Source organism: Rana temporaria, chromosome 10 (genome assembly GCF_905171775.1).
Source record: "Rana temporaria chromosome 10, aRanTem1.1, whole genome shotgun sequence".
NCBI lineage: Eukaryota > Metazoa > Chordata > Amphibia > Anura > Ranidae > Rana > Rana temporaria.
The window spans coordinates 16,169,468-16,197,118 of record NC_053498.1 but is presented as its reverse complement, the minus strand read 5'-3'; the positions used below and the strand labels follow the sequence as shown (position 1 = coordinate 16,197,118).

Sequence of the window (27,651 nt, the reverse complement as noted above, 5' to 3'; positions counted from 1 at the left end):
GCTCAGATACAGTGAAGATGGTTTAACATTCAATTTTAGAAAAAATTGAGTTTTCCAATGAAAACCACATTCACGTTTAAAAATTGGTTTGCAAAAACAAAATGTTCCATTCTGCTCCCTTGGATTCTCTCATCAATGTGGCCGAAAGCGAAAGTCAATTTGAACCTGGAGGACCTCAGTTATGAGGAACTGCCACAAACATAAAGGCTTTAGGGCTTGTCACACATGCTTTGATTTCTGCGGAGAGATTCCGCGTTCCGATCGTTCTTCAGACAGCAATCAACAGGCCGTAAGGAGGCGTTACATAGTTACATAGTAGGTGAGGTTGAAAAAAGACACAAGTCCATCAAGTCCAACCTATGTGTGAGATTATATGTCAGTGTAACATTGTATATCCCTGTATGTTGTGGTCGTTCAGGTGCTCATCTAAAAGTTTTTTGAAACTATCGATGTCCCCTGCTGACACCACCGCCTGTGGAAGGGAATTCCACATCCTTGCCGCTTTCCAGCATTGTATCATCTCCTCACTGCCTGCTTTAAAGTGTTTATAAAGTCTCAAGGTTTTTCACCTTAAGGCCTGAATCACACTAGTGCGTTGCGTTTTGCAGCTCCGTTGTCTTTGCGAATTTCTCTATAAGGTGTTCTGCAGATCAACTGCGTTTTAGCTGCGGATCAGGTGCGAATTTGGAGACCTGGGAGAGGGGAGGGGGAGGGGGGAAGTGTATTGAACTGAATGAGACAAATACTGAAGAGAAATGAACACATCTGCGAATTCAGCTGCGTACCCATAGAAGATAATGGGACTGAATTCGCACCTGAGCCGCACCGCAAGACATAAAAACCGCACACGGTTTGGAGGCAATGCGCAGTGCGGATGCATCGCACATATGTGAACCAGCCTCATTTAAAACAATGTATTTTGAAATGTCCTGCGAATTAGATGCGGTTTAAGCCGCACTCAATTCGCATAGGTGTGAACCTGGCCTAAAGTAGATGTAAACCCAAAAATTTGTATTATTTTTTTTTTTTACGTCACAATGTAGAGCAGGGGTGTCAAACTCAAATTCATCGGGGGCCGCATCAGCAGTTTGGTTGCCCTCAAAGGGCCGGTTGTATCTGCACTCCAGTTTTCTTGTGCTGCATAGGGAGCGCAGGGTTCAGGAGTGCGCTGCCTCCTCCTCTCTGGTGTCACTGGTGTCCCCCCTCTCCTCTCTGGTGTCACTGGTGTCCCCCCCCTCCTCTCTGGTGTCACTGGTGTCCCCCCCCTCCTTTCTGGCATCACTGGTGTCCCCCCCTCCTCTCTGGTGTCTCCCCTCCTCTCCTCTCTGGTGTCACTGGGGTCCCCCTCCTCTCCTCTCTGGTGTCACTGGGGTCCCCCTCCTCTCCTCTCTGGTGTCACCCTCTTCTCCTCTCTGATGTCACTGGGGTCCCCCTCCTCTCCTCAGTGACACCAGAGAGGAGAGGGACCCCAGTGAGAGAGGAGAGAAGGGGGACCCCAGTGACACCAGAGAGGAGAGGGACCCCAGTGACACCAGAGAGAAGAGGAGAGGGACCCCAGTGACACCAGAGAGGAGGGGCACCCCAGTGACACCAGAGAGGAGGGGGACCCCAGTGATATCAGAGAGGAGGGGGACCCCAGTGACACCAGAGAGGAGGGGGACCCCAGTGACACCAGAGAGAGGGACCCCAGTGACACCAGAGAGGAGGGGGACCCCAGTGACACCAGAGAGGAGAGGGACCCCAGTGACACCAGAGAGGAGAGGGACCCCAGTGACACCAGAGAGGAGGGGGACCCCAGTGACACCAGAGAGGAGAGGGACCCCAGTGACACCAGAGAGGAGAGGGAACCCAGTGACACCAGAGAGGAGAGGGACCCCAGTGACACCAGAGAGAAGGGGAAGCCCAGTGACACCAGAGAGGAGAGGGACCCCAGTGACAGCAGAGAGGAGAGGGACCCCAGTGACACCAGAGAGGAGGGGGACCCCAGTGACACCAGAGAGGAGGGGGACCCCAGTGACACCAGAGAGGAGGGGGACCCCAGTGACACTGGTCCCCCTCCTCTCCTCTCTGGTGTCACAGGTGTCCCCCTCCTCCGCTCAGTACAGACAGCCATGCTCTCCAGGTGATGGTGTCTCTCCTACCTGTAGGTGCAGATCTCAGATACTTTCTCCTCATGTCGGCGGTTGTGGTCCAGGGTCTAAAATCTGTGAGCTGAGGCGGTGCAGAGTGTCACGCCGTGCACTGGTTACTAAGCCGACTGTCTCTTCTGGGGTGGAGCAAGATGGCGGCGGTGAAACGTCACTTCTTGACAAAACAACAGCCGCCGCCGGGTGTACCAAGATGGCCGCCGCTCCGGAGCTAAGCCGAAGCCGGGGACTTTCCTATGGCCGAGGCTGCGGAGCGGATCGCGTGGTATACCGATCGGTGACAATCCGTTGCACCCGCTGCACGGGCCACATGGCAAGGCCTGGCGGGCCTTGTGTTTGCCACCCCTGATGTAGAGTATAAGATTTCCTATCATCTGTGCGTCTTGCCACACAGAGTTAATCCAGCTCTGAGCAATCCTCTTTTATTGTTCAGTGAAAATACGAACAGACAAAGGATTTAAAATACGGAATGCAAATCGTTGCTTATAGATGTCTTTTTCGTTCTTTTGCTTTTTCGGTGTTTCGTATTTTAGTAAGATTGTCCAATCGTACGTTCGTATTTTCGCTTGTTCGTTATTTTGCTTATTCGTAATTCCGTAATTTTCGTATTTTGGTCCTTTCAGCTTTTCGGATGTTCGAATTGATCCGAATGTACGAAAACGAACAAATTCGTACGAAAATCCATTTGTTACGAACGGGAACGCACATGTCTAGGTGGTACCAACAGCGGCTCAAATTTTGGCCAGTTGAGCATCCTTCCAATTTTCTCATCACTAGAAAACACTGATTCGATCGAAATAGAAAATCCAAAAAAGGTTCAGATAATTAAAAATGTTAACAACATTTTGTTAGTGTACGGCCAGCTTTCAATGTGACATTATCCATGTTTGCGCCTTCAGGTTTATTTTTTAGAAGATGTAGAGATTACAACAGTAAATTAGCTACCGGAGACAGAGTAGATTAAGCACTGTAATGACTTTGCCTCTTTACTTAACAACTGTAGAGATAAGATATCGGACGCATTGGGTTTTATTGGAAAAAACAATTGTAATTACAAAAGATTTCACAGGAGTGACTATTTCAGACGGTGGCCCATAGACAACTCTTGATCCAGCCATAATTGTCTGGATTGGGCAAAAGTCATCGGACTAAACCTAAGCCGCGTTCATTAAAAGTCATCAGAGTAAACCTAAGCCGCGTTCAATAAAAGTCATCAGAGTAAACCTAAGCCGCGTTCAATAAAAGTCATCAGACTAAACCTAAGCCGCGTTCAATAAAAGTCATCGGACTAAACCTAAGCCGCGTTCAATAAAAGTCATCAGAGTAAACCTAAGCCGCGTTCAATAAAAGTCATCAGAGTAAACCTAAGCCGCGTTCAATAAAAGTCATCGGACTAAACCTAAGCCGCGTTCAATAAAAGTCATCAGAGTAAACCTAAGCCGCGTTCAATAAAAGTCATCGGACTAAACCTAAGCCGCGTTCAATAAAAGTCATCAGAGTAAACCTAAGCCGCGTTCAATAAAAGTCATCAGACTAAACCTAAGCCGCGTTCAATAAAAGTCATCAGAGTAAACCTAAGCCGCGTTCGATAAAAGTCATCAGACTAAACCTAAGCCGCGTTCAATAAAAGTCATCAGAGTAAACCTAAGCCGCGTTCGATAAAAGTCATCAGACTAAACCTAAGCCGCGTTCAATAAAAATCATTAGACTAAACCTAAGCCGCGTTCAATAAAAGTCATCGGACTAAACCTAAGCCGCGTTCAATAAAAGTCATCAGAGTAAACCTAAGCCGCGTTCAATAAAAGTCATCAGACTAAACCTAAGCCGCGTTCAATAAAAGTCATCAGAGTAAACCTAAGCCGCGTTCATTAAAAGTCATCAGACTAAACCTAAGCCGCGTTCATTAAAAGTCATCAGACTAAACCTAAGCCGCGTTCAATAAAAGTCATCAGACTAAACCTAAGCCACGTTCAATAAAAGTCATCAGACTAAACCTAAGCCGCGTTCAATAAAAGTCATCAGACTAAACCTAAGCCGCGTTCAATAAAAGTCATCGGACTAAACCTAAGCCGCGTTCAATAAAAGTCATCGGACTAAACCTAAGCCGCGTTCAATAAAAGTCATCAGAGTAAACCTAAGCCGCGTTCAATAAAAGTCATTAGAGTAAACCTAAGCCGCGTTCAATAAAAGTCATCGGACTAAACCTAAGCCGCGTTCAATAAAAGTCATCAGAGTAAACCTAAGCCGCGTTCAATAAAAGTCATCAGAGTAAACCTAAGCCGCGTTCATTAAAAGTCATCAGACTAAACCTAAGCCGCGTTCATTAAAAGTCATCAGACTAAACCTAAGCCGCGTTCAATAAAAGTCATTCGAGTAAACCTAAGCCGCGTTCAATAAAAGTCATCAGACTAAACCTAAGCCGCGTTCAATAAAAGTCATCAGACTAAACCTAAGCCGCGTTCAATAAAAGTCATCAGACTAAACCTAAGCCGCGTTCAATAAAAGTCATCGGACTAAACCTAAGCCGCGTTCAATAAAAGTCATCAGAGTAAACCTAAGCCGCGTTCAATAAAAGTCATCAGACTAAACCTAAGCCGCGTTCAATAAAAGTCATCAGAGTAAACCTAAGCCGCGTTCAATAAAAGTCATCAGACTAAACCTAAGCCGCGTTCAATAAAAGTCATCAGAGTAAACCTAAGCCGCGTTCAATAAAAGTCATCAGACTAAACCTAAGCCGCGTTCATTAAAAGTCATCAGACTAAACCTAAGCCGCGTTCATTAAAAGTCATCAGACTAAACCTAAGCCGCATTCAATAAAAGTCACCTGACCCAGGTGGGAAATTATCAGATTAGTGACTACATCCTACCAAAAGCAGTCAATGTCGGGGTAGTCAGGCCACCGGTGGCTGTCAGAATACCTAAACATTGGCTGCATCTGTTTGGATGCTGCCACTGATCGGCCAAAAGAGTTTCAACCAGGCTCCTTCGTTTTTTTCCAAAGGGCCTCTAACAAAGTGTATCCCGAACAGTTAATTAGGAACTGCCCATAATTTGCCAGCTTAAGGACCGCCTAACGAGGATATACGTCGGCAGAATGGCACGGGTCCCACGGCCGCGGTCACGGAGCTTGGGACCGGGTCGCGGGCACGCACCGGCGGCGCGCATGTGCGACCCGCGGCTAGGCACTTAAAGGGGACGTACCCTTGCGTTATTGTGCCCAGCCGCGGGTCGCACGTGCGCGCCGCCGGTGCGTGCCCGCGACCCGGTCCGAAGCTCCGTGACCGCGGCCAAGGGACCCGCGGACCCGATCGCCAGCGGGGTGACCGGTCACAGGAGCTAAAGAACGGGGGAAAGGTGTGTGTGTGTGTAACACCTTCCCCGTTCTTCATTGTGGCAGTGTCAGTGATCGTCTGTTCCCCAATATAGGGAAAGACGATCACTGACGTCACACGTCCAGCCCCGCCCCACTACAGTTAGAAACACACATGAGGTCGAACTTAACCCCCCCGAAATCACTGCCTCCTAGCACAAATCCTCTTCACCCACCCCCCTTCCAACACAAATCCCCCCCAAATTACCGCTCCCAGCACACCTACCCAAATTTCACCTCCTAGAACAATTCTTACCCCCTACCACCCACCCCCAAAATCCCCCGTCCAACACAAATTCCCTCCCCCCCCAAATCTGCTTGTGGTGCCCCCCTACCCCACATGATACCACAGTGCCCAGGGCAGCCACCCCTTGTCCCGGCCCTGGGACTGATCAGTTTCTATTCCCTTATTCTGTTCTATATATTTTGCTGATTCGTTGGAAGAAGCCAGGTAGCCAGTTCTGTGGACTGCCACACATCTATATACCGTTAAATTCAATTTGCTCAAAGGCTTTTTTGAGACGGGATGCAGTTGCGTTTGTGGCCAGCTACATTTCCTTTAATAAATTACACAACTGTCAACCGACACAACCTCTGGAGAAACTCCCTGTTGCTGGCTGTTGAGACGTATCCACTTTTGTCTCTGAAAATGCCTCTTACTATGAGCGTCTCAATAGTCTGTAATCTCTTTTCTTGGGGGAAATCTTTCTTCAATGTATTAATATTATCTTGGCTTTTCAATGACATTTTGTCCATTGAAGATGCAAGTCAGCCACACTCAGGAGTGTAGATAAGGTGGGGGACATGGGGGTCCAAATCCACCCAGGGCATTCTGGCTGGCAGCCACTTTAGGGGGCTAGAGTCACATAGCCTGGGGCGTTCTCGTGTCTTTGCCGCACTATCATATAAGCAGGGGGGCGAATACATCTCTACGCTATACATGTGTACCCAATGCGTGTTCATTCACGTCCGGGCTTCCTGGTGTAATACCTCTATTTATACAGTACATAACCTCACACTCCCTTGTACATGAAGCCCGTGGGTGCAAGGACTGTGTCATATGTTACTGTGTACAGGGCCGTCTTAATAGCATCATGGGCCCCTGGGCAAAGAAATGCTCTGGGGCCCCTACAACGATGACAGTGCAGGTAAACAGGCATCAAGTAGGTAGGAGGCAGACTGCCTCCCCTGTGTATCTATCACTCTCAGTGCCATCATGGGGCCCCCAGTTTCGGGGCAGCATAGGCTCAAGGACCAGCTGCTTTAGGGAAAGTGCAGGGGCCCCCCATGCAGCTGGGGCCCCTGGGCAGTGCCAAGGTGTGCCCCCTACTTAAGACAGCCCTGACTGTGTAGGCTCAGGTGCAGTGGTGGCTGGTGCTCAAATTTTTTTTTTGGGGGGAGGGGGGCACAAACAAATGATAAAAAAAAAACATCAATTGCAGCCTCACTGTGCCCATCAATTGCCACCACTGTGCCCATCAATTGCCGCCACTGTGCCTATCAAACGCAGCCACTGTGCCATAAAATTGTCGCCACTGTGCCATAAAATTTTCGCCACTGTGCCATAAAATTTTCGCCACTGTGCCATGCCATCAAAGGCAGCCACTGTGCTATGCCATCAAAGGCAGCCACTGTGCTATGCCATCAAACGCAGCTACTGTGCCCATCAATTGCAGCCACTGTGCCATAAAATTGTCGGCACTGTGCCATAACATTTTCGCCACTGTGCCATGCCATCAAACGCAGCCACTGTGCCATGCCATCAAACGCAGCCACTGTGCCCATCAATTGCCGCCACTGTGCTATGCCATCAAACGCAGCCACTGTGCCCATCAATTGCAGCCACTGTGCCATAAAATTGTCGCCACTGTGCCATAAAATTTTCGCCACTGTGCCATGCCATCAAACGCAGCCACTGTGCCATGCCATCAAACGCAGCCACTGTGCCCATCAATTGTTGCCACTGTGCCATGCCATCATGCCATGCCATCAATTGTTGCCACTGTGCCATGCTATTAATTATCGCCACTGTGCCATGCCATTGTCGCCACTGTGCTATGCCAAACGCAGCCACTGTGCCTTGCCATTGTCGCCACTGTGCCCAACAATTGCTGCCAGTTTGCCCCTAAAATGCCACCAGATTGTCCCCCCCCCACCTGGCACTTACCTTTCTCGGTCAGCCATCCTCGGATTCTCCTTCCCGATCCCTCAAAGTTATCCCGCCCTCGATGTCGCTTCAGCCAATCAGGTTACCGGTAACCAGAACCGGTGAACCTGATTGGCTGAGACGCCTGTCAGTGTTAACCAGGGAATTCACACCCCGTGAGTCCCCTGGTTAACTGTTTGGAAGCCAATTACAGCCCTCAGGGCGTTGGTTCTGATAGACACTTCCAAAGCCAACCAGCTGCCGTTATTCAGATGGCCGGCGCTCACCAGGGGGCCGGCCATCGCAATAGTTGGCGGCGGCGACAATACATAGATTCATGCAGCGCATGAATCTATGTATTGTTGTTCAGTGGCGGTGCGGGAGCGAGAGGCGTCTGCTCAGGTGTCAAGCCTCCCCTACCACTAGCACAGTTTTACCATACCTCTAATTCACCACCTTATTGTGTGTCCGAGGTTGACCTCCCCACCGGAAAAAAAAAATATCTACAGCCTTGGCCACACATGGTAAAGCGTAAGTGATTCCTGAGGCTGCATTCAGACCTGAGATTAGCATCTTTGAGCGTTTTTTGTGCGTTTTTGCGCAAATTGCGCATTTTTATGAAACATTTTTTGGGCTTTGGGCGTCTTTTTTATTAGCTAATAGACTGTGGCCCAGATTCAAAGAGATCCGCGCAATATTTGCGGAGGCGCAGGGCAACGATTTTGCCCTGCGCCCCCGCAAATATTTTGCGCTGCCCTCGATTCACGGAGCAGTAGCTCCGTAAATTGCGAGGGCGCGCCGGCAAAATTGCCCGGCGTAAGCGCGCGCAATTTAAATGATCCCGCCGGGGGCGGGAATCATTTAAATTAGGTGCGCTTCCGCGCCGAGCGTACAGCGCATGCTCCGTCGGGAAACTTTCCCGACGTGCATTGCGGCAAATGACGTCGCAAGGACGTCATTTGCCTCAAAGTGAACGTGAATGGTGTCCAGCGACATTCACGAATCACTTACGCAAACGCCGTGAAATTCAAATTTCACGGCGCGGGAACGGCGGCTATACTTTAGCATTGGCTGCCCCTACTATTAGAAGGGGCAGCCTTGCGCTAAAGTTGCCATACGGAAACTCCATACCTGGCTTGCGCAGGGCCCCCGCAAGTTTGTGAATCAGTGGTAGTATGCAATTTGCATACTACACGCTGATCACAATGGGAGCGCCCCCTAGCGGCCCACTCAAGAATGCAGCCTAAAATCTGCGTGGCATAAGAGCCTTATGCCGCACAGATTTTAGGTTGCAGTCGGTGTAACAAGGTTCCTGAATCAGGAGCACTCGTTACACCGGAGCAAGTCAGCAATTGCGCCGTGTAACTTATGGTTACACGGGCGCAATTGCTTCTTGAATCTGGGCCCCTAACCCTAAAGCTCTGTACACACGATCGGATATCTGATGGAATCTAATCCGATGGATTTTTTCGGCGGATATCCGATGAAGCTGACTTTCATCAGTCTTGCCTACACACCATCGGTCAAAAATTCGATCTTTTGCAAACGCGGAGACGTAAAACACTACGACGAGCCGAAAATATGAAGTTCAATGCTTCCGAGCATGCGTCGACTTGATTCTGAGCATGCATGGATTTTTGACCGATGGACTTCCACACAGACGTTCTGATTTTTCTATCGTTTTTTTTATCCATAAGAAACATTTAAAACATGTTCTATTTTTTTCACCGATGGAAAACAAACCGATGGGGCCAACACACGATCGGTTTGTCCGATAAAAGTGGTCCAATCGGTCTGTTTTCATCGGACAAACGGATCGTGTGTACAGGGCTTTACTGTCACCTACCAGTGCCTATCAGTGCCTATTAGTGCCACCAGTGCCGATCCTGACCTCCCTGGGGCCCTAAGCAAAATCACATGTCACATTAAAGCTGAGAAGCGGGAGGAGGGGGTGTTCTGCTGTCGGAAATGATATCTTACATTAAAGTGAGAAGCAGGGGGTGCTGACTTCTTGCCTCTTCTCCCATGCAGCCAGCGTGTTGAGAAGCGGGGTTAGGGTCTCGAAATGACTTCTCACCAGGCGGGGCCCCTAGTCATTTGGGGGGCCCTCCGCAGCTTTGCGGGGCCCTAAGCGGCTTGCATAGTGAGCCTAAAGGGCGGATCGGCCATGAGTGCCCCCCATCAGTACCACCTATCAGTGCCGCCCATTAGTGCCACCTATCAGTGCCAATTATCAGTGCTCTTCAGTGCCACCTATCAGTGCCCACCAGTGTCACCTATCAGTGCCCATCAGTGCCGCCTTATCAGTGACTATCAGTGCAGCCTATTAGTGCCCATCAGTGCAGCCTCAATGAATGAGAAAAATGACCTGTTTGCAAAATTGTATAACAAACTATAAAACGGTTTTGTTTTGTTTTCAAAATTTTCAGCCTTCTTTAGTTTTTTAGCAAAAAAAAACAAAACCCAGCAGTGATAAAACATCACCAAAAGAAAGCTCTATTTGTGTGAAAAAAAAAATGATAAAAATGTAGGGGCAGATCCATGTACATTTAGATAGGCGCAGCGTATCAGAGATACGCTACGCCGCTGTAACTTACTTTTGAATTCTTTGAATCCACAAAGAATTTGCGCCGTAAGTTACGGCAGCGTAGCGTATCTCTCGGCGCGTAATTCAAATCGGCGGATAGGGGGCGTGATTCATTTAAATGAAGCGCGTCCCCGCGCCGAATGAACTGCGCATGCTCCGTTTCTAAATTTCCCGCCGTGCATTGCACGAAATGACGTCGCAACGACGTCATTTTTTTAACTTAGACGTGAATTACGTCCATCCCTATTCACGGACGACTTGCGCAAAAAAAAAAAAATTCAAATTTCGACGTGGGAACGACGGCAATACTTAACATGGCAAGTCTATCTATACGCCGCAAAATAGCAGCCGACTAGAGGCGACGTAAGAGAATGCGACGGTCGCGCGCACGTTTGTGGATCGTCGGAAAAAGCTAATTAGCATACCGAGGCGGAAAACGACGCAAACTCCACCCAGCGGACGCCGAAGTATTGCATCTACGATCCGAAGGCGTACGAAGCCGTACGCCTGTCGGTTCAAACCCAGATGCCGTCGTATCTTGGTTTGAGGATTCAAACTAAAGATACGACGGGGGAAATTTGAAAGCACGCCGGCGTACTCTCTCTCTGGATCTGGCCCCGTAATTTGGATACAGTGTAGCATGACCGTGCAATTGTCATTCAAAGAGTGACAGCGCTAAAAGCTGAAAATTGGTCTGGGCAGGAAGGGAAATTAAGTACCCAGTAAGCAAGTGGTTAACTAATCATTTTTTAGAATAGTTCTCCTTTAAGCGGGCGTGTCCTATGTCGGCATACTTTTGCTAATAGGTGTCCCTCGTTCCCATCTCAAAAAGTTGGGAGGTAGGCTAGGGCCAACTAGTGAACCCACTTGATGGGAATTAAAAAACAATATCTAAAGATCATTAAGAGGATCGTAATGCAGGTCTACTACCAAAGTTATTATTAAGAAATGTATTGTTCTTTAGAAAGGGTTTGACTCCCTCTAGTGGTCATTGAAACTTTATCAGGATATTTCCTTCTGGTTAAGAAAAATAGTTATGCATTGTGGGATATGTAGGACAGTGATGAAGTACTCATGTTTGAATCAGTCTGGGAACTACAAACCCACAATGCCAAGTCACAGAACAGCCTGCTGAATAAGCAGATAAAAGGACTTTTCATTATTGTGTCACTCTTTGTTGCTGGGTCCTACACTGACATTGTTAACCAGGTGTGCCAGAGGGGCTGAGGCAGTTCTTGGGGTTGAGAGGCAGAGTGCAGAAACATACATACATTAAGTGGCTCCTCCGGGGGTAGTGCTACACGATACTATCTAGGCCAGGGGTCTCCAAACTTTTCAAACAAAGGGCCAGTTTATTGTCCTTCAGACTTTAGGAGGGCCGGAGAGTGTGGCCAGCAGGGGCAGAAACCGTCACGGGACTGGCATCACTGAGAATAAATATGGCCTTAGGGTTGGTGGTCAAAGAGGAGGAGTATTGCCCCTATTAGGAGTAGGAATAGTATCCGTCATTAGTATCGGTGGAAGGAATAGTGCCCCATTGTTGGTGTCAGTGGGAGGAATAGTTCCTCATATTAGTGGGAGAAGGAGTGCCCCAAGGGCCGTATAAAGGCTTGCAAAGGGCCGCATCTGGCCCTCGGGCCACAGTTAGGCAGATACGTGTCGGAAAATGACTGGAACCTGATCTTGGAAACTATTATACTTTTCTGGCTTCACATACCGGATGCTTATTTTGGAATTGTAACCACTTTTATATTGGTTTACGCCATTGGAGTACGGCTACTGACGTCAAATGGTTGCGAAATTTATATAGCCTACTGTATTGAGATGACTGGGGCTAGGGGCATTGCGGCTTTTTGTTTTATAGTATAATTGTAGAGTAGACTCTGGACTTCCTGAGAAATTTAGAGACCATTAAACTTTACAATTTGCACTTACAGTTGTGCAACACACTGGTAACCATATATAAATACGGGTAATAAAACAATAAAAACATTGAGAGTCCACCCTGCCTTGCCCCCCCCCTACAAATTGGACATTTCTATGATATGTTTTGTGACTTACATGATGGCCGCAACATTAATACTTATTATATTACCTTATAAATAACATCCTATATACAGTAAATGTCAGCTTCCTGGATGGTTCCCACTTCCCAGACCTCATTTTCAAAATTTACGCTATTTTTTTGTTTCTAGCGTAAAAAATGAAAACCGCAGAAGTGATTAAGAACCACCAAAAGAAAGCTCTCTTTGTGAGAAAAAAAGGACGCCAATTTTGTTTGGGTGCCACGTCGCACGACCGCGCAATTGTCAGTTAAAGCGGCGCAGTGGCGAATCGCAAAAAGTGCTCGGAGCGTTAGTCGTACAAGTGTGAACTAGAGGTCGACCGATATGGGTTTTTCTCTGGCCGATGCCGATATTTAGAAATCTGGGAGGCCGATGGCCGATATATGATGCCAATTTTTGCGGCCGATATTTTAGGCCGATTTTTTTTATTTTCTTTGGTGGCACTGGCTCGTGGCACTGGATGGCACTAATTGGCACTGGAAGATGGCACTAGCAGAAGGCACTTATTGGCACTGGCAGTTTGCACTGGATGGCACTGAAAGATGGTACTAGCAGATGGCACTGATTGGCAGGTGGCACTTATTGGCACTGGCAGGTGGCACTAATTGACACTGGCAGGTGGCACTGATTGGCAGATGGCACTGCTTGGCACTGGCAGATGGCAAGTGGCACTGGCAGGTGGCACTAACAGGTGACACTGGCAAGTGGCACTGGTTGGCACTGACTGGCATGTGGCACTAATTGGCACTGGCAGGTGGCACTGGGTGGCAATAGTTAGCACTGGTTGGCATTGGCAGGTGGCACTGATGGCTTTAGTTGGCACTGGTAGGTGGCACTGGATCGCACTGGCAGGTGGCACTGTATGGAAGGTGGCACTAATTGGCACTGGATGGTGGCACTGGTATTGGCACTGGCAAGTGGCATTGGCAGATGCCACTGGATGGAAGGTGGCATTAATTGGCACTGGATGGTGGCACTGGTATTGCCACTGGCAGATGGCACTGGATGGCAAGTGGCACTAATTGGCACTGGGGCAAAAAAAAATGGTGTCAACCCCCTCAGTACAGACCCCCTCTCCCTCCAGTATAGACACCCCCCTGCTACAGACACCAGAGAGCGGTGTGTGTCCCACGAGCGCGGGCCCCTCCTCCTCTGTGGGCGTAAACAGAATGGAGGGATTGCCGCCGCGGTCACAGCAACAGGAAAGGCCGCGGCTTCGGCCTAGCTCCAGGTCCGTAGCACTGCTAGCGGCCATGTAAAATATCGGCCAAATATCGGTCGACCTCTATTGTGAACCCGGCCTCAAGCAGCAACCTGTGATTACTTGTAGAGCAGCCAATCTTCAGATCTTGTCATGCTATACAATTGGCAACATTTTAAAAACAATTTTTAGATTTATTAAAAAATGTTATCACGATCGTGTGTAGGCAAGGCAGGCTTGAGAGGAATCACGTCGAGAAAAACTTTGTTTTTTTCCATGACATTAATAACGGTCGTGTGTGCGCGGCATTAGGCTCTGTTTCCACTATTGCAACCCCAAAGTCGCGTCTTGAAGCAATGCCTGTGTATTCTTGAGGTCTATGGACTGTCTGTGTATCAAAGTGGAACCAAAGTAGTGCAGGGACTAGGGGTGCAAAGGATCGTCATTGATCCGTGATCCGAACCGAAAAAGATTGATCCGAACCGCACACACGTGATCCGAGGATTGTTTTCTAAAAAAAAATAATAATAATAATTTGCGCATGTTCAGTCCACCCACAGCGTGGTCATGGCGAACGGAGGAGCTTAAATGCCCCGCGTCATTTAAATCCCCTGTATGGGAGCATTTTGGCTTCCCTGTCAAATATAATGATGCAGGAAAGAGGTTAGTGGATAAAACCGTGACGGTGTGTAGGCACTGTGGCACAAGAATGCCATATGAGAGTGGGAGCACATCAAGTATTGTCACTAGGGGTGCAACGGATCCTCACTGATCTGTACGGATCAGCACCTTCGGGTCGGGACACACGGCGATCCATGGGCCTCCCGGTCCATAGGAAAGGCCCGCGGCTTCGGCCTAGCTACCGAAGCGGCGGCCATCGAGGTCCACCCGGTGCGGGGGATGCAGGCTGCTCCTCGGAAGTTTGTGGGCACTTGAGCTCAATATGTCATTGACTCCTAACAGCCCAGCGATAAGATCCATGCTGCACCTTGAGGAATCCACACGGGGAGCCGCTGCCGCCGCCGCACCGGGCGTCCAGCTGCTTGCCAGAGAAGAGAGAGGAGGCGATCGGGGGGATCTGTATGGACTGAGCAGGTAGGGGGGGGATTTTCACTAGACACTCAGCCCGCCGATCAATGACACTAAAGGGATCTGATGATTGGGATAGTTCAGGTCACAGTAGGGAACTGGTGACACCACTTTCGTACATGGGGTTGCGACTTCCACTTGGCTGCACATATAAGTATTGCGAGATGCAGTTATTTCAACACAAAACAGAGCTTATACGCTTAAATACAGTATTTGTAAATCTGACGGACTGTTTAAATGTGAAAATCAGAGGTGTTCTGTCACATTAGCAATAAACAGTCCGTCGGATTTCCAAACACTGTATTTAAGCACATAAGCTCCGTTTTGTGTTGAGAAGAACTGTGAAATCTAAAACTCTGGTGGGTGTAACAAGATTTGTCTTTTTTTTTTTTTGCTGATCCGAAAATGATCCGATCCGTGACTCCTGATCCGAGGATCGATCCGATCCGTGAGTTTTTTGATCCGTTGCACCCCTAGCAGGGACTACAAGTCGCACAGATATGAACGGTACTCATTGGAAATCATGGGGTATGACTTTTCGTGCGACTTTTCAGCCCCAAGTCGCATGACAAGTCGCACAAGTGGAAACTGAGCCTAAATCCCCGTACACACGATCGGACCTTTGTCCGACTAAATTCACATCGGAATTCCGACGGAATTCCATTGGAGGAAAATAAAACATGTTCTCCACGTGAACTCTGATGGAATTCATCTGAGTTTCCGATGGGGCATACACACGGTCGGAATTTCCAAGGCATTAGTTAACCACTTCCGGACCACCGCATGTACATTAACGTCGGCAGAATGGCACGGGCAGGCACATCCACGTACCTGTACGTGCCTGCCTAGACGGGGGTCCGATCGGGGACCCCCCCGGTACTTGCGGCGGTCCCCGTGGCTTCAGGAGCGATCCGGGACGACGGCGCGGCTATTAGTTTATAGCCGCCCCGTCGCGATCGCTCCCCGGAGCTGAAGAACGGTGAGAGCCGTATGTAAACATGGCTTCCCCGTGCTTCACTGTGGCGGCTGCATCGATCGTGTGATGCCTTTTATAGGGAGACTCGATCGATGACGTCAGTCCTACAGCCACACCCCCCTACAGTTGTAAACACACACTAGGTGAAACATAACTCCTACAGCGCCCCCTGTGATTAACTCCCAAACTGCAACTGTCATTTTCACAGTAAACAATGCAATTTAAATGCATTTTTTGCTGTGAAAATGACAATGGTCCCAAAAATGTGTCAAAATTGTCCGAAGTGTCCGCCATAATGTCGCAGTCACGAAAAAAATCGCTGATCGCCGCCATTAGTAGTAAAAAATTTTTTTTTTTATAAAAATGCAATAAAACTATCCCCTATTTTGTAAACGCTATAAATTTTGCGCAAACCAATCGATAAACGCTTATTGCAATTTTTTTTACCAAAAATAGGTAGAAGAATACGTATCGGCCTAAACTCAGGAAAAAAAAATGTTATATATATTTTTGGGGGATATTTATTATAGCAAAAAGTAAAAAATATAGCATTTTTTTCAAAATTGTCGCTCTATTTTTGTTTATAGCGCAAAAAATAAAAACCGCAGAGGTGATCAAATACCACCAAAAGAAAGCTCTATTTGTGGGGAAAAAAGGACGCCAATTTTGTTTGGGAGCCACGTCGCACGACCGCGCAATTGTCTGTTAAAGCGACGCAGTGCCGAATTGTAAAAACCCCTTGGGTCATTTAGCAGCATATTGGTCCGGTCCTTAAGTGGTTAATGGAGAGGAGTGGTACAGGCGTGATTACCTCCTACCTTTACTCATTTCATTAGTAGAAGTTGGAGATTCTCCATGTGTGATAACAAGTATTCATCATTTACGATAAACAAGACTTCTCTGCTTAGTATCATCCACTAGTCTCAACTTATACCCAAACAATGGTAGATCTGGGGGGGGGGGGGGGGACTTTGGCGGCACACCCTAAGGCACACTGGACGCTAAAAAAAGTTATAAAAACGCCAGTAGCTTTGCAGGGAGTCTTTTCAAAGTTTTTTAACGTTTATGCAGTAGCGTTTATTAGCGTTTAAAGCGTTAGCGGTTTTTAGTTTTTTTTTCAATGGATCAAAAAACTCAAAAAACGCTGGTGAGCTGCGTTTTTAACCGTTTATTTGCGTTTTTCAGCGTTTCGCGTTTGTTTGCGTTTTTCCTGCCAAAAAACTGCACTTTGAATGCAAATTTCTTGCGTTCAGAAAAAAGCACATAATCTCCACTGCTCATTAACGCTAAAAAACGTCCATGTGTGCATGGACACATAGGCTAACATAGAGTGCAGTTTATAGGCTTTTTTTTTTAAAAACGCCCCCAAACGCCAATTAACTGCAGTTTATGAGCTGCAGCGTGCATGGAGCCTAAGAATGCATATGATTAGATGGTGCAGCTACTGTATAAGACCGACAAACAGAGCAAAAGATAACACGGCACACATACTAAAATTACATTTAGATCCTGCAAGGCTATTCAAAGCACCTGAACAATTTTGTAAAATTTTGTAAAAAAAAAAGGAAAAAAATATATATAAAATAAGTAAAAAATATGGGGATTTAGTCACACTCAGGGCAGGGACACGGTCACCTGGAGCCCAGGGCGAACATGCCAAATTGTGCCCCCCCCCCCACAAGATGTATAATTATGTGTCGGCAAAAATCCCCCATCCCACCTAAGAAAAAACAATCGAGCACTAATCTGCATGCCTGTCCTCCTAAACGTAAATCCCCCTCCCTCACAGTACAATCTGCGCCCCCCCCCCCCCGCTGACATCCCTCCTCCTGGCTTAAATTTGTATCCCCCCCATCCAACCCCTCCAGCTCAAACCATCTTACCCTATATGCCCCCAGCACAACCCCCCCCCCCCAAAAAAAAAATTACCCCCTCCTTGTACAAATCCTCTACCCTTCAAATTTCCCCTTTAAGCATAAATCCTCTCCCCACCCCACTCCAATTCCCCCTCCTAGCACAAATACCCCCCAATCAACCCTACTAGCACAAATACCCCCCTCCAAATTCTGCTGTTAGTACAAATCCTCCCCCCACTCCAATTCCCCCCTTCCTAGCACAAATACCCTCCAATCAATCCTCCTAGCACAAATACCCTTCAATCAACCCTACTAGCACAAATACCTCCCTCCAAATTCTGCTGTTAGTACAAATCCCCCCCCCACTCCAATTCCCCCTTCCTAGCACAAATACCCTCCAATCAATACTACTAGCACAAATATCCCCCCTCCAAATTCTGCTGTTAGCACAAATCCTCTTCCCCCCACTACAATTCCCCCCCTACTAGCACAAATCCCCCCCTCCAAATTCTGCTGTTAGCACAAATCCTCTTCACCCATCTCCCCTCCCTACACAAATCCCCCCCAAATCACTAGCACACCTACCCAGATTTCCCTAGAACAATTCTTGCCCCCTGCCACCCCTCTCAACAGAAAAATCCCTCCACCACTTTAAATTATACCACAGTGCTCAGGTCAGCCGCCCCTTGTGCCCAGGGCAGCCGCCCCTCCTTCCCAGGGCAGCCACCCCTCATGCCCAGGGCAGCCTCCCCTCGTGCCCAGGGCAGCCGCCCCTCGTGCCCAGGGCAGCCGCCCCTCGTTCCCAGGGTAGCCGCCCCTCGTGCCCAGGGCAGCCAACCCTCCTGCCCAGAGCAGCCGCCTCTCCTGCCCAGGGCAGCCACCCCTTCTGCCCAGGGCAGCCGCCCCTCCTGCCCACTTCAGCCGTGCCTCCTGCCCACTCCTTGTCCCGTCCCTGGTCACACTTTATGGCCACAACTTATACCACCCAAGCATCGCGTTGGCACCTTTGCATCACCAGCGACCACCCAAAGCCGGCCAACAAAAAATGTAGTGTCCTTTAAAAGCTGTTCAGCCAATATTAAGCAAGCCCAGAGCAGGGTAAACGTAAAAGTGCTCAAAAAATCAGATATGTGCAAAGAAAAAAAACTAAAGCAAAAAACAAAAACAAAAAACAAAAGCAAAAAACAAAAAACAAAAGCAATATTCCTTATAGCCAGAGGCTCCGCCAATCTACGCATTTTATGAATTTAGTGTCTATCGTTCTTCTCTGCAAGTGCAATAAATGAGTAAAGATCTGCCACTTACTTGCTGTGCGGACATGTTCCAGATGAAGGTATTGTAGAATAGGAGAACCTGCTAGCTAACTAGTCCATTCATTGAGTGGCATAACCTCCCTCCCCCCCACATAGTACCTCCTTCAGCCTCCTATAAAGTCTGGGTCTGCTTATTTTCTTTACATCAACGCCCCCTCCCTCCACATTCCTCTGCCCCCTCATTTGTCATTTTTTTTTTTCACTTGTTCTTCTGCATTTCTTTGACGAAAATAATACGCTGCTGGCGCTGAGATGAGATGATCACGTAAGGTGCTGCAAGTTCACACCTGTAATATAGTGAGAGACGGATTACTAAAAGGCTATGGGCCCGATTCTGAAAGGACTTACGACGGCGCAGCGCCATGTACGCCGTCGTAAGTCCTAATCCGACCCGTCGTATCTATGCGCCTGATTCTTAGAATCAGTTACGCATAGATATCCATTTCGATCCGACAGGCGTTAGTCTCTTACGCCGTCGTATCTTAAGCTGCATATTTACGCTGGCCGCTAGGTGGCGCTTCCGTATAGTTACGCGAGAAATATGCAAATTAGGTATTTACACCGATTCAGAAACGTACAAAAACTGAACTCTGAGCACAGCCATTTTCATTTAAATACAGTGGGCCGGATTCAGAAAGATGAGCGCATCTTTCTGCGGGCGTAACGTATCTCCGATACGTTACAACGCTGTAACTTTGGGCGCAAGTTCTGTATTCAGAAAGAACTTGCGCCCTTAGTTACGGCGGCGTAACGTACGTGTTTTGCAGCGTAAGCCTGCCTAATTCAAATGGGGATGTTGGGGGCGTGTTTTATTTAAATTTTACTTAACCCCGCGTTTTTGACGTTTTTTTTGGACGGCGCATGCGCCGTCCGTAAAATATCCCATTGTGCATTGCTCCAAAGTACGCCGCAAGGACGTATTGGATTGGACGTGAACGTAAATGACGTCCAGCCCTATTCGCGAATGACTTACGCAAACGACGTAAAATTTTCAAAACTCGGCGCAGGAACGACGGCCATACTTAACATTAGCTACGCCTCATATAGCAGGGGTAACTATACGCCAAAAAAAGCCTAACGTAAACGACGTAAAAAAATGCGCGGGCGGGACGTACGTTTCTGAATCGGTGTAAATACCTAATTTGCATATTCCTCGCGTAACTATACGGAAGCGCCACCTAGCGGCCAGCGTAAATATGCAGCTTAAGACACTTACGCCGGTCGGATCTTAGGGAAATCTATGCTAGATACGCGAATTCCCGAACGTACGCGCGGCCGACGCAGTAAAGTTATGACGTTTACGTTAGGCTTTTCCCGGCGTAAAGTTGCCCCTGCTATATGAGGCATAAGTGCGGCGTACCAATGTTAAGTATGGCCGTCGTTCCCGCGTCGAAATTTGAAAAAGTTACGTTGTTTGCGTAAGTCGTCCGTGAATGGGGCTGGACGTCATTTACGTTCACGTCGAAAACCAATGACGTACTTTGGAGCAATGCACACTGGGAAATTCCACGGACGGCGCATGCGCCGTTTCCACAAAAACGTCAATCACGTCGGGTCGCAGTAGTTTTACATAAAACACGCCCCCCCCTGATCCAAATTTTAATTAGGCGGGCTTACGCCGGCCGATTTACGCTACGCCGCCGCAACTTACGGAGCAAGTACTTTGAGAATACAGCACTTGCCCGTCTAAGTTGCGGAGGAGTAACGTAAATCGGATACGTTACGCTCGGGCAAAGATACGCCGCTGACTGAGAATCTGGCCCAGTGTTGCCAACCGTCCGTATTTTTACGGACAGTTCGTAAAAACGGGCACTTTTTCCCCCCCGTTCGTAAATGTCCGTGGTTTTTGCGGGAATGTGCCAGTAAAAATAGCCGAGATCGGTTTGGCTTGGAACTGCGCATGGAGATTGGAGGCAGGGGGTGATTGAAGGCAGGGGGTGATGGTGGCTGCAGTGGCACCGCAGAGGGGGATAGAGGCAGGGGGAGATTGGAGGCAGAGGGTGTTAGTGGCAGGGGGTGATTGGAGGCAGGGGGTGTTGGTGGCACAGCAAAGGGGGATGGTGGCACCGAAGGGGGTGGGGGGTGGAGACAGGGATTGTTGGTGGCACCGCAGAGAGGGATGGAAGCAGGGGACGATGGAGGCAGGGGGTGATTGGAGGCAGGGGGTGTTAGTGGCAGGGGGTGATTGAAGGCAGGGGAGATTGTGGCACCGCAGAGGGGGGGTGAAGGCAGAGGGTGGGGGATGCAGACAGGGGTTGTTGGTGGCACTGCAGAGGGGGATAGAGGCAGGGGACGATGGAGGCAGGGGGTGATTGGAGGCAGGGGAGATTGTGGCACCGCAGAGGGGGGGTGAAGGCAGGGGGTGTTGGTGGCAGAGAGGGATGGAAGCAGGGGGTGATGTGACTAAATAATTTGCCCTTATTATATCGAAAATTACAAAAATGTGTTTTTTTACCTTAATATCTACCTTAACCACTTACGCACCTTCCCGCCCAAGCCAATTTTCAGCTTTCAGCACTGTCGCACTTTAAACGGCAATTGCGCGGTCATGCTACACTGTACCCAAACAAAATTGGCGTCCTTTTTTCCCCACAAATAGAGCTTTCTTTTGGTGGTATTTGATCACCTCTGCGATTTTTTTTTTGCGCAACAACTAAAAAAAGACTGAACATTTTGAAAAAAAATTAAGTTTTTATTTTTTTCTGTTAAGTTTTTTGTAAATAAGTACATTTTCTCTTTCAATTACGGGCACTGATATGGCGGCACTGATGGGCACCGATGAGATGGCACTGATGGACATCGATAAGGTAGTACTGATGGGCACAGATGAGGTGGCACTGATTGGCGGCGCTGGTATGCGGCACTGATGGGCACACATAGGCGGCACCGATGGGCACACATAGGCGGCACTGATGGGCACTCATGGGCGACACTGATGGGCACTCATGGGCGGCACTGGGCACTCATAGGCGGCACAGATGGGCACTCATGGGCGGCACTTATGGGTGGCACTGATGGATACTTATGGGTGGCACAGATGGGCACTGATAGGTGGGCACTGGGCATGGATGGGCACTGTGGGGTGGCACTGATGGACACTGTGGGGTGGCACTGATGGACACTGTGGGGCGGCACTGATTTACCCATGTTGCCAGTCAGTGCCCATTTGTGGGCACTGATTGGCTTTTTTTTTTTTCTTTTATGTTTTTTTTTTTTTCCAGACTTTTTTTTTTTGCCCACTTTTTTTTTTTTTGCCGTTCCCTGGTTCAGGGTGGGCTTCCCTGGTGGTCCAGTGTGGCGATCCGAGGGGGGGCTGCGCTGATAAACAATCAGCGCGAACCCCCCCTGTCAGGAGAGCCGCCGATCGGCTCTCCTCTACTCGCGTCTGTCAGACGCGAGTGAGGAAGAGCCGTCAACGGCTCTTCCTGTTTACATCGTGATCAGCCGTGATTCGACACGGCTGATCACGTGGTAAAGAGCCCCCGTGAGAGACTCTTTACCGAGATCGGTGTTGCGGGGTGTCAGACTGACACCCTGCAACAACGATCGCCGCGATGCGCGGTCCCGGGGGCGCGCAGCAGCTCAGAATCCTGAGGACGTCATATGACATCCACTCAGGATTCTACAACCACTTTGCCGACGTCAATGTGTCATTGGCGGGCGGAAAGTGGTTAAATCACTATTTGCCTAGCGTACTTGTTTGTAGCCTAAATACTGAAATGTGCACCTAAAAATGTAATTTTGTCTTTTGTGAAATGCCAGTAAAAACGTGGCTGCGCCAGTAAATTTCGGGTGTCGTGCCAGTAAATTTCAATCTGGTAGGTTGACAACACTGCTATAAGGCAAGAATGGGTAGATGCCAGGGGGCCCAACACTGCAGAGGGGGGGGGGGGGGTGAGAATGCTAAAAGCTTGCAGCTCAGTACTGTTTACAAGTGAATTTCCACTGTGCAAGTACAGTAAAACCTTGGTTTGAGAGCAACTTGGTTTGAGAGCGTTTTGCAAAATTTTTTAATCAATTTTGACTTGATATACAAGCGAATGTCTTGATATACAAGAAGCGTCATGTCACAACTGAGTATAAAAGGGAAGAGACGCGCCTCTGATGCCGCGACGACCGGATCCTCGGATGTTTTTTCACCTAAACATGAACCTTTACAACCCCTTTAAGGAAAACTATGGTTACGCAGACGCAATTGCTCTCGGAATCTACCCCTGTGTTTTTTTTTTAACATCTTTCCCTGATATGTCCAAAACCAACATGCTTTTGATCCTGAGATTTTAGCTGCCCTGCCTCCTGGCGTGGTGGCCATCTGTAAGCCCGGGGGCCCCATCATCTTATATTGCCCGGGGGCCCCATGAGTTGTCAGTCCGCCCCTGTACAAAGCCATACCAGTGGAAAAATGCATATCCAAGGCTGAGCAGGCTCACAATTGTAAAAAGGACCAATTCCTAGAATTCCCATAGTGTGGGAAACCGGGGACCTCACTTCCTCCAGGCTGGTATTCCTGTGCTGGTAAGGGAGGGGTATTCTCACAACTTGATGGAGGGTCTTCTAATGCCCGAGGCCAACACTTGAGAGCTGTGCCCTAGGGAGACCATTAATAACCATGCCAGTCCCTCCAATGATGGTGACTCTTATGACATATTATCTGGTTCCTATACTGTATATGCTTATATCTGTGCAATCTGATACGCAGGAGGAGTTCCCCTTTAACTCCAATAATATAGTAACTGCTCCCGAATTTCCACACCAAAAAGGCACACATTTGATCAGTCTTTGCAGAACGTTACAATGTTATGTAAACCCTAAAGCCTCGTACACCACGATCGGACTTCCATTGGACTTTTCCGTGGATTTTTGTCCGAATGGGCGTTGGCCGTGAACTTTCAGCCAACATTCACCAAATCGCGTGTTTTCTCAGCTCTTTACCGCCACCCTTTGGGCAACTTCTGCTATTGTTGTCTGATGTTTAGCATTGGTTCTGAGCATGCTTGTACTTTTAGTTGGACGTAATTGCATACACGCGATCGGATAAACCGACGTAACAGATTTATTGGCCAACAATTGGCGAGCATGAACAGCCAACTTTTGTTGTCTTTAATTCAGCCAATAATTGTCTGATGGAGCGTACACACACACCCTTCAGACAATTATGGCCATAAAGTTGGATCGTGTGTACGAGGCTTTATACTGATAGGGCCAGATTCAGGAACGGGTTACGCTGGCTTATCTTTTGATACGCCGCGTAATTTAAAAGTTGCGCCGTCGTATCTCTGCGCGGTATTCTGGGAACAAGATACCCTGAAATATGGCTTCAGCCGACCGACGTAAGTCTTAGTACGCCGTCGTATCTTGGGTGCATATTTACGCTGGCCGCTAGGGGCGCTTCCATAGATTTACGCGTCCAATATGTAAATGAGCTAGATACGCCGATTCACGAACGTACGTGCGCCCACTACGCCGTTTACGTAAGGCTTACGTCCGGCGTAAAGTTACCCCTGCTATATGAGGCGTAGGTAATGCAAAGTATGGACGTCGGAACAAGCCTATCTTTTTACGTCGTTTACGTAAGTCGTAAGTGAATGGGGATGTGCGTAGGTTACGCTCACGTCACAGGCATTATGCCGGCTGATATTATGGAGTAAATTCGACGTGACACTGAGCATGCGCGCGCTTGCGCCAATCGTTAGGCGCGTCATTTACGTGGGGTCACGATTCATTTCCATACAACACGCCCCCTACCAGCCTACTTTTAATTACGCGGGCTTACGCCGGCCCATTTACGCTATGCCGCCGCAACTTACGGAGCAAGTGCTTTGTGAATACTGCACTTGCCTGTCTAAGTTGCGGCGGCGTAGCGTAAATAGGATACGCTACGCCCAACTAAAGATACGCCCAGGTACGTGAATCTGCCCCATAGAACGTACGTCTAATGTAAAGCCTCATACATACGGTCGGACTTCAAACAAACTTTTCTGTGGATTTTTGCCCGAAGGGCGTTGGCCGTGAACCTGGTATGCATACACACGGCAGGACTTTTTCAACAAACTTTCCCAACATCACGTGGTTTTTCAGCTCTTTTCTGCTCTTTACCGCCAGCCTTTGGTCAACTTCTGCTATTGTTGGTTGATTTTAACATTGGTTCTGAGCATGCGTGTTTGTACTTTGGACAAAAAGTCTGATGGACTTCTGTACACACGATAGGACTTTGCACCGTAGGACTTTTGTTGCCGAAAAGTTTGTCCGTTTGCAGAGCGAACTTTTGTCCGATGAAAACCGGAAAAGTTTGTCCGATGGAGCGTACACACGGTTGGATTTTTTTGAAAACCTGCTCATATGAAGTTTGTTGTCAAAAAATCTGACCGTGTGTATGGGGTTTAAAGTGGATGTAAACCCAATTTCACAATGTAGAGAATAAGATTTCCTATCATGTGTGCCCAGTCTTGCCACACAGAGTTAATCCAGCGCTGAGCAATCCTCTTTTTATTGTTCAGTGAAATAAAACATGACTTCCAGATAAAGACCAAAGTCCTTGCTTGAGTGACAGGTTATTTACATATCTCGTGCACTAGCTTGCAGACATGCACAGCTTCTGTAAAGTGCACAATTCACATCCCCCTCCCCTCTCCTCCCCTCCTCTCCCGTCCAGCTCTCCCAGGATTGGCTGTCTTTCCTGTGTTTTGATTAAATGTTTTCAAAACATGGGGTGATCCACAGTTCAGTGTAAACAGCCATCAGAATATACATAGACAAGAAGCTGTGCCCTCAGTTGAAGTCCGGAAGTGACAAAACGCGTCAGGGCGTGACTCTTTAAGCACGGAAACCGAAAGGGACGTTTGCGCTCCACGGGGAAGGAACCAGGAAGTCGCCAAAGGAAACTAGTCAGAGCGGTCTTCAGGGTCCAGAATCGTGAGACAAACAAACATAATACATGCCTGTTTTTTTAACTATTTGCGGTACGCATAAATCTAGAAGGGGATATCTGTTTTTGGGGGATTTTTTCAATAAATTTATCAAAACAATATTGCTGAAATGGTGAAAGTCTGACGGATATTAAAGAGGTGGATTACATGCTGTTTTATTTCTAACATCTGGTAAGTGCATCCCCTGAAGGGGTCTCCTTATCCCCCCACGTGGTGAACAGAAGTGGTGATTGGAGCACTTATATCTTACCTCAACACTGACTAGGTCTACAGCAAGCGTAGAGTTTGCAGCGCTGCTGCAGGACTGTGTTGGACTCTGTGGGAGTCCTTTATTACATTTTCTGCTATTTCATTAAGAAGCTGTGCATGTCTGCAAGCTAGTGCACGAGATATGTAAATAACCCGTCACTCAAGCAAGGACTTTGGTCTTTATCTGGAAGTCTGTTTTATTTCACTGAACAAAAAAAAGAGGATTGCTCAGAGCTGGATTAACTCTGTGTGGCAAGACTGGGCACAGATGATAGGAAATCTTATTCTCTACGTTGTGACATAAAAAAAAAAAAAAAAGAGGGGTTTACATCCACTTTAAACCCCATACACACGGTCAGATTTTTTTGACAACATCCACTTTAATGATGGTTGGTGTGGACCTGACTAATCCTTTAGATTGCAATACACTAGAAAATAGATTCTACACAAGGAACATTTGTAATCATTTAAATTTTATTTTCATATAAAAGAAAATAGAGATCCATGCATGCAGATAAAGGAAACAGAATATTGGCCTTGTAGTCTCTGTACAGCTATGAAAGGCTTATAAATAGATGGGGGTGGTTACGGCAATCACAACGGAACTTTCCTTTGTCTTAGTGCATCAAACCAAGGGGACGCATCTGAATGGTTGAGATAGGCAAACTTATAGATATTTTCCTTATCTATGTACAGCAGAGATTATTTCTAGTATAGAATGCTCATTAATCACTATATGACCACATACATGAGACTGTCTTAAATCCAGAAAAACAGCAAAAATTTTAAAATGTTTTGCTTTAATTTTAGGGAATACGTCTATTGCCCTTTACATATTACCTCTCTGAAGGTCAACTCCATCCAAAATGAATATTCAAGTATACTGTGATTGCCAACAGCTTGAACCACATATCCGTTTAATATATCACCGATTGAGCCTAGGTTCACACTGCTGCGAATTAAAAATCGCGGTAAAATATGCGATTTTACCGCGATTTCGCGGCTGCGATTTTGCCGCGATTTCGGCCGCAATTTAATGTAAATCGCGGCCCGAAATCGCAAAAAGTAGTACAGGAACTACTTTTTGAAATCGCAGATGCGGCGTCGCACTGATTAGGACAGTGCCATTGCCGACAATTGCCGCCGATTTGAGATGCGATTTGACATGTCAAATCGCATCTCAAATCGTTCCAAATCGTACCCAGTGTGAACCAGGGCTAACAGAATATTCCTACCAAATTGTCCAGATTTGCCTAATTACCATTACACAGCCACAGGGCAGCCATCAGAAATTTTGGGGCCCCTTTTACAGCTTTAGACCTGGGCCCAGGAGCCAGAGGTTGCGGATTGCCATCCTGCCATGTTCTGGCAGAAAAAAAAGCCCTGCCCCTGGGGCCCGGGCCCCTCAGGATCACCTATATGTGTGTGGATTGTCCCCCTCCCCTGATGGCGGCCCTGCATAGCCATAAGGTGTTAGGCCTCGTACACACGACCGAGTTTCTCGGCAAAAAACAACAAGAAACTCTCTTCTCTCCTGACACAAGATGATAAGTGGAAGGGGGGCCCGGCCAGGCCTGTAGGGGGCCCTGGGGACCATTGGGCCCCTTACAGGTGTAATGCAAAAAAAAAGGGAGGGGGGCCAGTCGGGTCTGTAAGGGGCCCTGGGGACCATTGGGGCTCTTACAGGTGTAATGCTTGTACCCCCCTGATGGCGGCCCGGCCCTC

At 48.0% G+C, this 27,651-nt stretch overlaps 1 protein-coding gene across 1 annotated transcript in view; it reads right to left on the bottom strand.

The window, feature by feature from the left end:
* The window catches only part of LOC120916366 (cornifelin homolog B-like), a 41,217-nt gene extending 22,377 nt beyond the window's left edge, over positions 1 to 18,840 (bottom strand). The window contains exon 1 of the mRNA XM_040327288.1: positions 18,744 to 18,840. Within this exon, the coding sequence (XP_040183222.1) occupies positions 18,744 to 18,758 (15 nt within the window). The 5' untranslated portion in view covers positions 18,759 to 18,840. The remainder of the gene's footprint in view (positions 1 to 18,743) is intronic.
* Between the last annotated feature and the right edge of the window lie 8,811 nt (positions 18,841 to 27,651).